A 13117-nucleotide genomic window follows, 5' to 3' on the forward strand; every position below is an offset into this window, starting at 1 on the left:
AGAGGAGGAGCAAAGGTTATCTTGGGATAGGGAGGAAGTAGAGAACGGCCAAGCTTACTACGCTACTACAGAAGGCAGTAGAAATGAAGCTGATTGAAGCCTTATTGGCGAAAATGAATGCGGAGCCGAACGCACCTATGCCGACATTTGACAGAGCAGGGTGGTTCAGCGTCGTCAAAATCATAAGTTGTAAGGATGATCCCTCGTTAGCATAGGTAAAGAGAGCGGTGAAAGACCTCAAAGTCTTATGGGAGTCAGATTAGTCAATTATCTTAATATATAATATTATATTAATATTATATATATAATTGTATTGAGCTCGAGGCCGTTTTTAAATGAAAAACTATTGTGGACAAGCAACAATTATTTCTTATTTTTTGAAAAAATGGTAGAAGTGATAGCTATTTCGGAAATCACCACATTTACTCATCAGACTTCTTTCAGTAGGATTCGAACCGACGATCCCACTGACCCAGCCGGTTGCCTACGCACTTTTTCATGTGTTAAGCCAACACAATTTTAATTATGGAAAAAATAAAATCAATGCGGTGAAAATAGGCAAAATTTTCGCGTTCAAAAAGTGAAAAAAAGACTGTGTAAAGAAATTATAAATTTTCTTATGAATAGTGAAGTAATTAACTTTTTTATGCTTAATGTTTGTGTGTTATCATGAATTTGTATGCTAAAATGTCTCTTCCCTATTTATATTTTCGCGACTGTAGATGAGTCTGGAAAAAGTTGCATTTCTTTTAGTTTCTATATCACATTTGTTAGATAATATTTGGATGTTACTACATACATATGTATGCATGTTATATAAAGGGTTCTGCAGTAAGAGCGGGTAGATGTTAAGCAATTTATGTATATATGAGTTATTAATGGAATATCGTTTAAATAAAGGATTCTAAAAACGTTTGCAAAAAGCTTTCTTTTGAAAATTTTTAGTAAGTTTTTATTCATTACTAGCAAAACCCGGCGAACTTCGCCCCGCCCAAAATTAATTTTTTTATTAAAACATTTGGTCCAACGTTTTCGCCAGCAATTCACGTTCACGTTTGGTTTTGTGGTCGACAGAAGGCATATCCTCCATTGCCGTTTTAAATAATCTGAACAGAGCGTTATACCGGGAAGAAGGCTCGATAGTGAATCGTCCTTGAATCTGTATAGTATGGTTTGTGGCAATTTCTAAACTGGTGAGTATCATTGGTCCAAACTCTGTTTAGTCACCGTAAAGCATTGACCGCAATGGTTCAGATGGTTGATTTAACGGGAGTGATTTGACTTTGATCCCTTGTGGCTCCGAATCGACGATTTTTAGCAATAACTGGGCTCCAGCGCAACTAAAAATTATCATTAAATCGTTTCGGTCGTTTAGGAGGAGTTAAGCCACCAGAATAAGTCTTTTACATACTGACACTCTTCGGTATTTTTTCACATACACAAAAACTATCACGCATTCGTTATACGGAGAAAATGCGCAACATCATTAGCGAAAAAAATTCTCTAAAATCAACTGTAACTTATAGCCATTGAAAAATTGCACTTTAGGATACTGAAATTGAGTGAACTACAAAACTGCATACTCAAAATTTGATGCCATTTGATGAAAAATGAACTATAATTCTATAAATAATTAACAAAAAAATTTTGTATGGAAAAGAAAAAAGCACTGTATTCTGGGTGTATATATTTACAGATAGGTAAAAGTTTCAATATGTTTGGAAAGCGCCACGTCCCTTTTCCAGTAGCCCCAAAATCTCTTACCAATTTCCAGGACACTACCACAAATACTGCCAGAGATATATGGTATGAAAAAATTTATATGCATGGATGATGCCACGCTCCTTTGATATATCGAAAGTCTGCAGTAGGTGTCCAAAATTTCAAGAAATCAGTACAGCCGTTCGCGAGATCATCTCTTATAAAAAGGAGCTTCTCTTTATAAGTACCACAGCGCAACACCAGATTTTGAGAAAAATGTGGTGAAAGTGTCAAAAAATCGCGTTTTTGCAATATTTCAGAAACTTTAGCAATGAAACAAAAGGTCATAGAACAGTGGTCGGCAAAAGTTAAACTGTTTTTGTGTTGGTAAGCACAAGAGAACTGCTTCGCATGAGCAACCCAGTAGGAAATTACGAGAAGTGAAACAAAATTTTTAACTTATCGGTCTTCAATAAAAACACATAAATACGTATATTTAACACATACATATGTACATATATGTGCATCGCTCATTTACTATAAAAGTATCATAATCCCAATAAAGCAAAAATCGGGTTAAGTATGCAAGAATGTACATTAGCTCTTTCTTATGATGTGTAAAAATTTTATGGATTACTAGTAGCTCACTAGAACAAAATTAACCTTATCCTGACTTTCGCCCGAAAAAAAATTCATCCGAAAAATGTTCATCCGCGCATAGTAAATTCACGGAAACAAAAAGTGAAAAGTGAACCGGCTTGGAGAAAATGAAACTCATGACAAAGCTGAATATGTATTAATTTTTCCCTCGGGAGTATATGTAAATTCAAAACTTTAAAACTGGTTTTCTCGAGATTATAGTTTTTTGAGTTATGAAAATATTGAAGTAAAACTCAAATAAAAAATTTAAAAATTCATTTGGATTCCTCAACGCCAAATATTGAAAATTTAAATAAAAAAATTGAAATTCATGTTCATCAAAATTTTCCATATCATTATGAAATGATTAAAAATATCTTTTAATCGCATCATATATGTAATACTCCTATATTGGCAGTAAGAGCTAGTACCGTCCGAAAACACTACAGTACAGATATATCAATAAACACGTACGAAAGAAAAGGAACACATACGTTTATAAATAAACATGTACACGACACATTTACAAAAACGGCACTCAAGTACACAATACATTGACAAAAACAGTACTAGACTGTCTCGCTTTGATTTCGGAATGCTTACACATTGAGATGTTAGCTTACTACCAATATAGAAGTATTACATATATGAATCGCATACATATTCCCTTTAACAACAACCCTTTAATTCCTTGGAAAAAAAATTTACTTTTTTTTCAATAAAAAGTCGTTGTGTTTCTTCTTCATCAAAATATTTCCTTATGAAAAAAATCAAAATGTCTTTGAATAGCATATTCTTTAATTTTTAAATTACCTGTAACACAAAAGGCATTGCATGTCACCAAAAGCATTTTCAAGCATGTAATATTTCTCGCAAGGCATTTTTGCATTCAAGAAACAAAGCGCAACAGCCAAACACGATGTTGATTCGTTGCTTGCTCAGCGACGACTAAACGAAAGAGCGTAACAAATGCGTGTGATGAGAGCTTGTACAATTGTACTATGGCGTGCCGACCATTGTCATAGAACCTTCCACATAGGATTAAATTAAAGCTAGAACTACAGACTACTATCCCTGAAAGTACTATTCCCGCACCTTGCCCTGATGGTCACCTATACTCATTTACTTTTTATCGTCCTACAATAAAAAAAAATACTGGAAAATTATGCGATTGAAAAAAATGATGTAAAAATCAGTGTCAGCAGTTCAATAAATGACTATAGGTGAGCTTAGGGTCAAGGTGCAGGAATGGTATTTTCAGGGATTGAAGTCAGAAGTCCAAGCCTTAATTTAATTACTTGCGGTAGGTACTCAAACTACCCAAAATCAGTTATTCCTTTTAACAAATTACTATAAGTGACCATCAACATCAAGCAAAGGTGCAGGAATTTGCAAGGATATTATTCGAGATCTTTAGCTTTAGTCAAAGCCTAAGTGGAAGGTTCTACCACCTTTGTTTCTTTGCTAGAGCTTCTCAAATATTGAAAAAAAACGCGATTTTTTGACACTTTGACCTCGTTTTTCTTATAATCTGGAGCTGATGGGAACTTTATGCTTACGGATTCGTAATCAGCACACAAAAATTCGGCAAAAATAGCGTTAACATTTGCTGCATTGAATTTTTTCACATTTTTGGCCTATGTAATAAGAATTGTTAAATAGCCAATACCCGCATGTTTGCGTCGCCTTCAACCACCTTTCAAACTGTAAAACAATGACACGATCTATTCTACGCATATCTATAATACGGGTATCGAATTTCAAACAAATCGGACCATAAATACGATTTTTTGGAATAGATAGAAAAAAATATCCTATATGTTAACCCAGCCAATAAGCTACCTACATATGTGCCAAATTTCAAACAAACGAGACCATAAATAAGACTTTTTCGAATAGGTCGGTCCGTGGCCCACGTAACGGAAAAAATGGATCCTATATGCTAATCTAGGCGAAAGGTTACCAACGAACCAAATGCATTTTCTTAGCGTAGCTCGACCCCTGTGCCACCTATCGGAAAAATTAAAACTTTGTGCACTCCTTTTAAACATCTTTCCAAAAAGCAGCAACCATTCGAATCGGTTATGAAACATAGGAAAATTGTTCCCAGTTGATTCATGCTCCCAATGAATTTCACAATTGTCCGAAATTTTCCAAGCTTTCGTCGAAAAAAATTCAAATTTTTTGCGTCCTTCCGGATTTCTCCGAGTTTTCCACATTGAATTTCTATTTTTCCATTCGAATGCCGTTCCGAAGGTATTGCACACAAAATTGCATACAAAAAAATAAATGTTCGATTTTTCCAATTTTCCGACTTTCCCGGAGGGTTTTCTCAAAATTTTCTTTCGCAAAAACCTTCTCCTGGCAATTACGAACAACTAAAAAAAATTTTTGCCTAATCGGCCCAACCGTTCCCAATTGATGAATTACTATAGATTTTTCACACCATTTTTATATAACTTTTTTCCCCTTTATTATAAGTTTACATTTAACGCTTATAAAAAGCTTTCTTTTGAACATTTATTATAGGTTTATATTTCTACACTTATAACCAAGGTTCCATTTCGATTATATTACGCTCACTTTCAAGCGTTTTATAAACAAAAAATCTACGTTTTGTAAGCTTAATGTTTATAATTGTAAACTTAAAAAAAGCTTTCTTTAAGTTTATTTTGCTTGTTGGGTATGTACATACATCGTGTTACACAAAGTACATATGCATGTATTTATAAGCATGCAAATATACGCTTGCTGTATACTAGCAGTATATTAGTTTTATTCAGCGTATCTTATACTTTACCTTTAAATTGTGTCAAAGCGTCTTCATAACCCACAACATGGGTTGACTGCTGTGAAGGCGCTGCGGAATGCTTGGCTTTTTTTGCTGGACTAGTTTCCACACCAAAATCAATATCACTAATTCTTGTGTTTTCATGTAAAACAGGTATTTGATCTGAGTGATGCGAATAACTGGCAACATTTTGCTGAAGATGTGTTTGTGTGCTAACGTAATGTTGCTTGTGTGGGTCGTCAAAGTGTTGGTGTTTCGAGTTTTTTCGCACCTGAGGCGATGACGCAATTGATGGCTCATTACTTATGTCGTTGGGATCGAAACCCAACCGTTCTTTGTAGTAAGCGTGGGATGTCATTGCCGGAACTACCACTCAAAATGACGCGATTTTTTATGTATTAATAATTTCACCTCTTTTGGTACTTAATTACACATGTACATATACCAACTTGAAACGTTTGTATGTTTATGTAAATAGAGACGCGAGATTATTCTTACACCAGTAACTAAAAGTCATTGAATGGGTGGCCGTTTTTTTTTTTAATAGGTAAAGGGTTAACTTATTAGGCCCAATGACAAAATCTTGAGAACTGTTTTATTTCCTAAAAGTTTTACTGACTTTAATTGATAGTTGATTAGAAAAATATAAAAACTAATAGAAACAACAATTAAATAGTAGCTAAAATATAGTACCAACAAATATTTATCAGATACTCCATATACATACATGGAGATACATACGATATAACTTTTTCTATAGTTTTAAAGAAATGCGGAAGTTTTTAGGTTTACACATTAAGTATGAATTCATCAATGGCACAATCGATAAACGATAAAAATTACTCGGCTGTAAAAGGCGTAATCAAGACGGTGTCTTCAAAGTAAGTTTTATAGGAATCTGCGTGCAACAGGTTTTCGTCGCTGCTATAAGATACAATTACATATTTTTTAATTGAAGTATTTGTCAAGTATTCACTTTTCAACTTAATTTCACTTCATATCTTTGCATTTATCAAAACATATTTCAAAAACTTATTCCCATTAAATGGAGTTTGATTTTAATTCACAATACCGTAAGCTATATATGTACATATATAAACTCGATATAATATGCAAATATTTACGATTTCTCAACAAACGTGCGACACGATAGTTCGTATCATACTGACTACAAAATAAAAATGTACGTTGAATATACACTTAACCAATATTAGTACAAAATACGAGTAGTATTGAGAACAGCCATAACCTTGAGTGCTACCGCTCGCTGTTTACTTAAAGAGTAACTTTACTTCCATTGTGTGGGTTGTGCGATCAAAACCGTTCACTTTTTAATACCCGCAGAGTGCATTTCAAAGCAGAATTTAAAGCCCAATAGAAGAGTACATACACATCGTGTTTGATGATATGCAATATAATTTTCTCTAACTTCGGTTTCTCTTTGAGATAACCAAATATGCTTAGATTTGTCATTTCTTTTATTTACGATTCATACCCAAAGTTATGCCGGTACTCAGTAGCAGTCTCTAGTCACTAATAGAGACTTTTCGTGGTGAACATCAATTTTTAACCTATTTTGTATTTAGTAATCTTCCTCACGTCTCTAGTCCCAAAAAAAGTCACTAATTTGGCAGCTGGCTCTGAGCAGGTCACAAAACGAAAAATATATACCTAAATAATTTAATTTAATTTAAAACGAAATATTTTTGTAATTTTTCCATTTGACATCTAAAAATTAAAAGAAAATCAAATTAAAAATATAATACAAATTAAAAAAAAAAATTATTAACATAAGAAAAAAATTCAGCTGCCCGAGGACTCGAACCTCGCATTCTCAAATTAGTACAAGCTAGTGCTTTGCTCAATCGGAAGAACGAAACAATATCAGCATTTGCAATATTTTTTGAAGAAACAAAGTAACCTATTATTTGAGATATTCGTTTTCAAAAACGTAGTAGTAAATTTTGTAAAAATTCAGTAATTGATCAACCGAGAAATTGAAAACATATGTAAATAGTCATGTTGGACATTCAAGGTTACAGTAATTCGCATAAGGCTGAAAATTGGTACGCATGTTGCAAATACCATTATAAATGAAATGTCAAAAGTTCCCTTCGATCTCAAATCTGCATTCAAGGTCAAAGGTCACATAAATTTATTTTTTTGCATTTTTCAGCAAAATGGTAAGGTTTATTACAAAAATAGGTGAGACAAAAGTCTAGATTATGCAATTACACAAGCCGACATTTTTCAGACCCTGGGATCAACTAACACTTTTCCAAAGGTTTTTGATGCGTTGAATCTGAATCCAGAATCAGTTTTGCTCGATTGGCTCAGGTTTTCGAGATATTTGAGCCTACAAATGCGAAAACCCCGACTTTTTGCTATATTCTTCATGTATTTTCATTAAGAATAATTTATTTTTTTAGAAAATTTAATAAATCATTTTAAAGTAAAATGTTTCCCCTTGATAATGCTGTTTAACTCAACGAGATATCTTGTTTTAAACTTGAGATATTGTCCATTGAAGTTTGTGAGTTTTGTGACGTTACTTCTTTGCACAAATGCTTGAAAGATACAACACGAAAAGAACCAGATTTGTGGTATACGTTTAGGCGTCTTTACTTACATAATGAATGTATGTGGATATGTGCGCGTGCGAACTATTCTTGATGAAAATACATAAAGAATATAGCAAAAAATCGGGTTTTCGTATGTTTAGGGCCAAATATCTCGAAAACGTAAGCCAATCGAGCAAAACTGATTTTGGATTCAGATTCAGCGCAACGAAAACCTTTAGAAAAGTATAAGCTAGTACCAGGGTCTGAACTTTTTTTAAATTTTGTAGGCCTGTGTTATCTATAAAAACTGTTATAACATTTTTCTTTCTAAGAATTACCATTTCAATTCAAAAAATTGTGTTCAACTGTACTTGTGGGATAGTGTATTTGGGGTGTTTTTAACGTGTTTCCCTGGTAGGCCTATTCCACGACTTCTTTTAGTCCTGTTTAACTAAATAACATTGCATGAAATAAAAATAGTACCACTGGAAGTGATGAAAGCGGCGTGAATTAAAATTAATTAGAAAAAACTATTAATCTAATTGATAACTACACTAGTTGACAATAAAAACCCACCTGTGGCCCTACACTTCTACCGCTTATGTAAAATTTTCCGCTGAATCTGAATATGAAGTCAAAACATAATAAACTATACTAGTTTTTGAGATATAAATTCTCTCCGATCATGACTTCATTTTTTGTACATTCGACTTTAAATTGTATAATAGCGTTGATGCAACTACGACCATTCAGTACCGTGACTACAATTCCATTAAATTTGATAGTTTGCTTTCTGATTTGAACCAATTTCCATGGGATTATTGCTGGAAATTAGTCTCTGTTGATGACAAACTAGACTTTTTAACTCAAAGCATACGTTACTTTCTAAATAAGCGCGTACCACTTAGCAAGCTAGCAATCACATCACGTTCTTGTCCTTCGTTTACCAGGGATGTCAAATTAGCCATAAAAAGCCGCAACATCTCTTACAATGTCTGGAAAAGAAAGCCCACGAACAAGAATTGGACCGCTTATAAACGAGCTCGGAATAAAGCTTCTTCTTCTGTGTGTATATTATTGTAGCAAACTCAACACCGATTTGCCCGCTAAACAGCTTTGGTTTAACTTGAAAAGGTTGGGCGTACGGCCATGCTCTGAAGCTTCTTATCCTCTCGATCCTAATCTACTTATCGCATTTTTTGTTTCGTCTAACTCCTCCGCAGTATACAATAGCTCACTACTAGGGATTTATTTTTCAGCTTTTTTCGATCCCGGGATTTTCGGTACGTCGTTATCACAATCCCGGGATTTAGATATTCATTACTTTTCACCAACTTAAATCGAAAAAATTGCTTCTATATTATTTGAGAAGCTCTCCTAACATAAAATAAATAAAAAATAAATGCGTTAGAAGTCTCTTTTCTATTTAAAGTGGCGTTTTTATTTTTTCTTTCTGACATCAGGATTTATTTTAAAGGACTCTGTAGTTTCAAATATATGATTAATTCTAAAAATTATTTAAAAAATTCAATGGAATGTAGAATAAAAATATTGGTACCAAATGCAAAAGAAAATTTCTTTTGAATTAAAAAAAATAAAAATTTTTGGATTCACAAGGACGAATATGTAATTTTTTAATCTGATAAAGTTAGAACGACGAAATAAGAGGCTTTTATTGAGTTTATATAAGTCCTTAACATAATTTTTTTAAAAACAAATATTGCGAAATTTCAAGTATAAAATTTTAAAAGGACATTTTAATTACTATCCAGTCCTTCTGCACCAAAAACTTGAATCTGCTTAAATTCTACAGCATTTCCTCTTTAATTTGATACCCATACGTCTTCTCTAAGCAATTTTCTCTGAATTTTTTAATAATTTTTAATTACTGACGTCAGAGTGAAAGACTAAAAACGCAATTTTACTATTTGGCCTATGGTTTCGCGAATATATTGATATGTGTGTTTAAAATTTACTATCGCGCGGTGTTATATGTATAATGAGCTAGACATTTATAAAAAATATTAATTATTAAATAAAAAAAGAAATATAGCCAATACTGGTCAAGAAAAGGAGTTTCTATTATTGCCATCAGTGCAAATTACAAATCCCGAAAATCCCGGGATTATTTGCCGAGAACCCCGGGTTTTTGGGACCTTAAAAAGGCCGGGATTCCGGGATCCCGGGATTAACATTCCTACTCACTACCCATGACCACCTCCCTCAATTTACCGCTTTCAATGAAATTTCAGTTCGAATCGGTTGGGGAAATGGATGTAGCCAAAAGTGTTTACCGCGTAAAATCTGACGCCATTGGCACCGACGGCATACCAATTAAATTTATAAAAGTAATTTTACCAAACATTCTAAGCTGTCTTACACATCGGGTAAACCATTGTTTGACTACTTCTTCCTCCCCATCTACTTAGAAAGTAGGAATTATTACCCCTCTGGCCAAAAAAACCTGGTGCTTCCGAGCCCGCGGATTTCAGACCCATAAGTATTTTAACAGGGTTATCAAAGATATTCGAATCCCTTATCACAACAAATAAATGATTTCGTCGAGGTAAATAATATACTCAGCCCGCTTCAATTAGGTTTTAGAGCAGGTTATTCTTGCTCGACTGCCGTCACTAAAGTACTGGACGATATCCGTCAGGAGTTTGATCAAGGTCACTTAACATTTCTATGTTTTTTAGATTTTTCCATTTTTTTTTTTTTTTTTTGACTGAGTCAAATGTCAACCCTGCCTGCTGTGTGCAACATTAGCTACCTTCTTTGGATTTGGTGAAAATTAGTAGTAAAGCTTATAATTATCTGTGTAACAGAAAGCAGAAAGTTAAAGTCGATAACAACTTCTCTGAATTGGCGCTCACATGCTCTGGAGTACCTCAAGGCTCTGTGCTAGGTCTCCTCCTTTTCAGCATTTTTATCAATGACATTTTCAAAACATGCTCACACGTTCACCTGCACGCCTACGCCGATGACGTTCAACTTTATATATCTAACCATATCAGCATGGTCCAAGATACAACGCTTAGGCTTAATGAGGACTTGCGCGCGATTCGTGAGTGGTATGTTGAAAACCTTCTCAGCCTCAATGCTCTAAAATATTATGTACTCAAAAATTTGCAAAGATAAAATACAAGTTTCTGATATTCCTCACCTTTATAATGGTTCTACAAAGCTTCAATTAGTCAGCAAAGTGAGAAACCTGGGTTTTATTATTAATTCTAGGATGACTTGTGAGGACCACGTCAATGAAGTTGTGAGTAAAATATACTACACCTTGCGTTGCCTGAGAGTATCCTCGCCTTTCGTACCTTCAATGAAAACGAAGCTGGTTTTGAGCACAATTGTTCCCCTTATTTCTTACTTCGAAGTAGTGTACAGCAAACTCAACTTTCATTCCCTGCACAAACTCGATGTTGCATTCAACCATGCCACTAGGTATGTATACGGCTTGAAGAAATTTTACCATATATCTAACTTTAGAAACTCAATACTTGGCTGTGACCTTACAAACTATATAAAAGCTCGTAATTGTATTTTATGTTTAAATTGCTTGCTTATAAAAAGCCGGAATATTTATATGAAAAGCTCACGCTTCTTTAATTTGATATTGCCGAAATTTAATTACGTAAGCACTTCAAGGTCGCATAATAAGGTGGTCATAAATTTTCTATTTGGCTTTTTTAAGTTAATATTTACATATGCATATATAACTATATTTATATATTTGTATTTTTTATTTTATTTTAAAACATATTTTTGAACTCTGTTATTTGTATTGCGCAATAAAAGACTAATTCTTAATGCGCTAATGTACTTAAATAAACAAATAAATGAAATGAAAAAATATAGACAAATTTCAGTTTTTAGATATTTGAAAAAGTGCACTCACCTAATTGCATATTTTTTTATACAGCTGGCAAATCTTAAGATTCTTTCCACGTTAGTAAAGCCTATTAAATTTAGGGCCAACCCAACTTAAGTTAAACTTAAGTCCTAGTCGAGAAAAATCTTAGCTAAGATCAGTTTAAAATTTTGCTCAAATTAGAGTTTCATAATGCATAATTAAGTATGGAAAATATTTCATTCAGAAATATGGTAGCACCGCAGCGAAATGCTTTGTTTACGTACTTTGGCATTTATCAAAATCATAAATCATCGCTTTTAGCATGCTTAACAATAGGTTTTATCCCGTATTCCTCGGACTATATCTAGAAAACTGTAAAAAAAATAAAAATTCGCTCAAAGCGAGAATGGTAATTTCTGACAACTTCAATGAACCTCCAAATTTTGCTTGTTGTTGCTTATTTTGTAAGTAAACACATTCAGCTCAACATGTAGATAATCCACTCAAAGAAGTAATTAAATATTTTATAACATGCATTAGCACAGTGCACTTTTCTTTTGTTTACAATTTGGTTTTGAACACACACTACAGCATATCGTTCGACATATTTGCCAGCGAAAAATGTTCTCAGTTGTCAGAGAACCAACTATTTCTAGTAAAATCTGGTAAATTCAGGTAAAAAAATGGTAAGTTAAGACTCATACGGGATCGCAAGTAATATCTAATACTTTCGAATACTTCCATTCACTGTCTTCGTTGCTACACCACCACTTAAATATACTTTTTAAAAACACTTTAAATTTTACATAATTGTTACTTGTCGGTCTGCGCAATTTTTATTTGCAATTTATAATCAGCTGTTGGACAAGATAAGTAGAACTTAGGTCGCCAATATTAGCGACTTAAGCTGAACTTAAATTGTGGTAAAAAATTGGTTGGTGAAACGCAAAATCTTAGCCTAGACTTAAGTTCAACGTAAACATGCATTATAATACCGGCCCTTACTATCTTCGACGTAAACAATATTTTCCAAAAAATTTAAATAAAAATTACTTTCGGTAAAAATATCAATATGGAAGAACCTGTTAACTTTTGTATTCTTGCACGTGAAAGCATGATTTTTCATAAATACAATAAGGCCCTGCCTATCTAAATTGAATAATAAATGTAGAACTTATGAGCACTTAAGTAGAGATACATACAAAAAGTTTCTATACAAATTTATGTTTTGCATATTATGGAGTACACAGTTTTTACTACAATTTTGAATCGCTACATATCAGAAATGGTAACCTTAGGAAGAAAAATTTTATAAGAGTTTTTATAGACAATTGTATGATCAACACTTTCGTCTCACCTATTTTTAAGATAAACTGTACCATTTGGCTGAAAAATGCGAAAAAGTAATTTATGTGACCTTTGACCTTGAATAAATGTTTTTGCAGAGGTGGTATCGATGGAGACTTTTGACATTTCATTCATAATGGTGTTCGAAAAAGTCGTACCAATTTCCAGCTTTATACGAATTATTGTAAGCTTACCCCTATTTATTGAGCTAACATGCCT

At 33.3% G+C, this 13117-nt stretch overlaps 1 protein-coding gene across 1 annotated transcript in view; it reads right to left on the reverse strand.

The window, feature by feature from the left end:
* The window catches only part of LOC118744098 (microtubule-actin cross-linking factor 1), a 719134-nt gene extending 713377 nt beyond the window's left edge, over nucleotides 1-5757 (reverse strand). Inside the window, 1 exon segment of the mRNA XM_036476824.1 lies at nucleotides 5141-5757. Coding sequence (XP_036332717.1) covers nucleotides 5141-5489 — 349 coding nt within the window. The 5' untranslated portion in view covers nucleotides 5490-5757.
* Between the last annotated feature and the right edge of the window lie 7360 nt (nucleotides 5758-13117).

Source organism: Rhagoletis pomonella, unplaced genomic scaffold (assembly GCF_013731165.1).
Source record: "Rhagoletis pomonella isolate Grant_MI unplaced genomic scaffold, Rhpom_1.0 Rhpom_scaffold_00008, whole genome shotgun sequence".
Taxonomy (NCBI): domain Eukaryota; kingdom Metazoa; phylum Arthropoda; class Insecta; order Diptera; family Tephritidae; genus Rhagoletis; species Rhagoletis pomonella.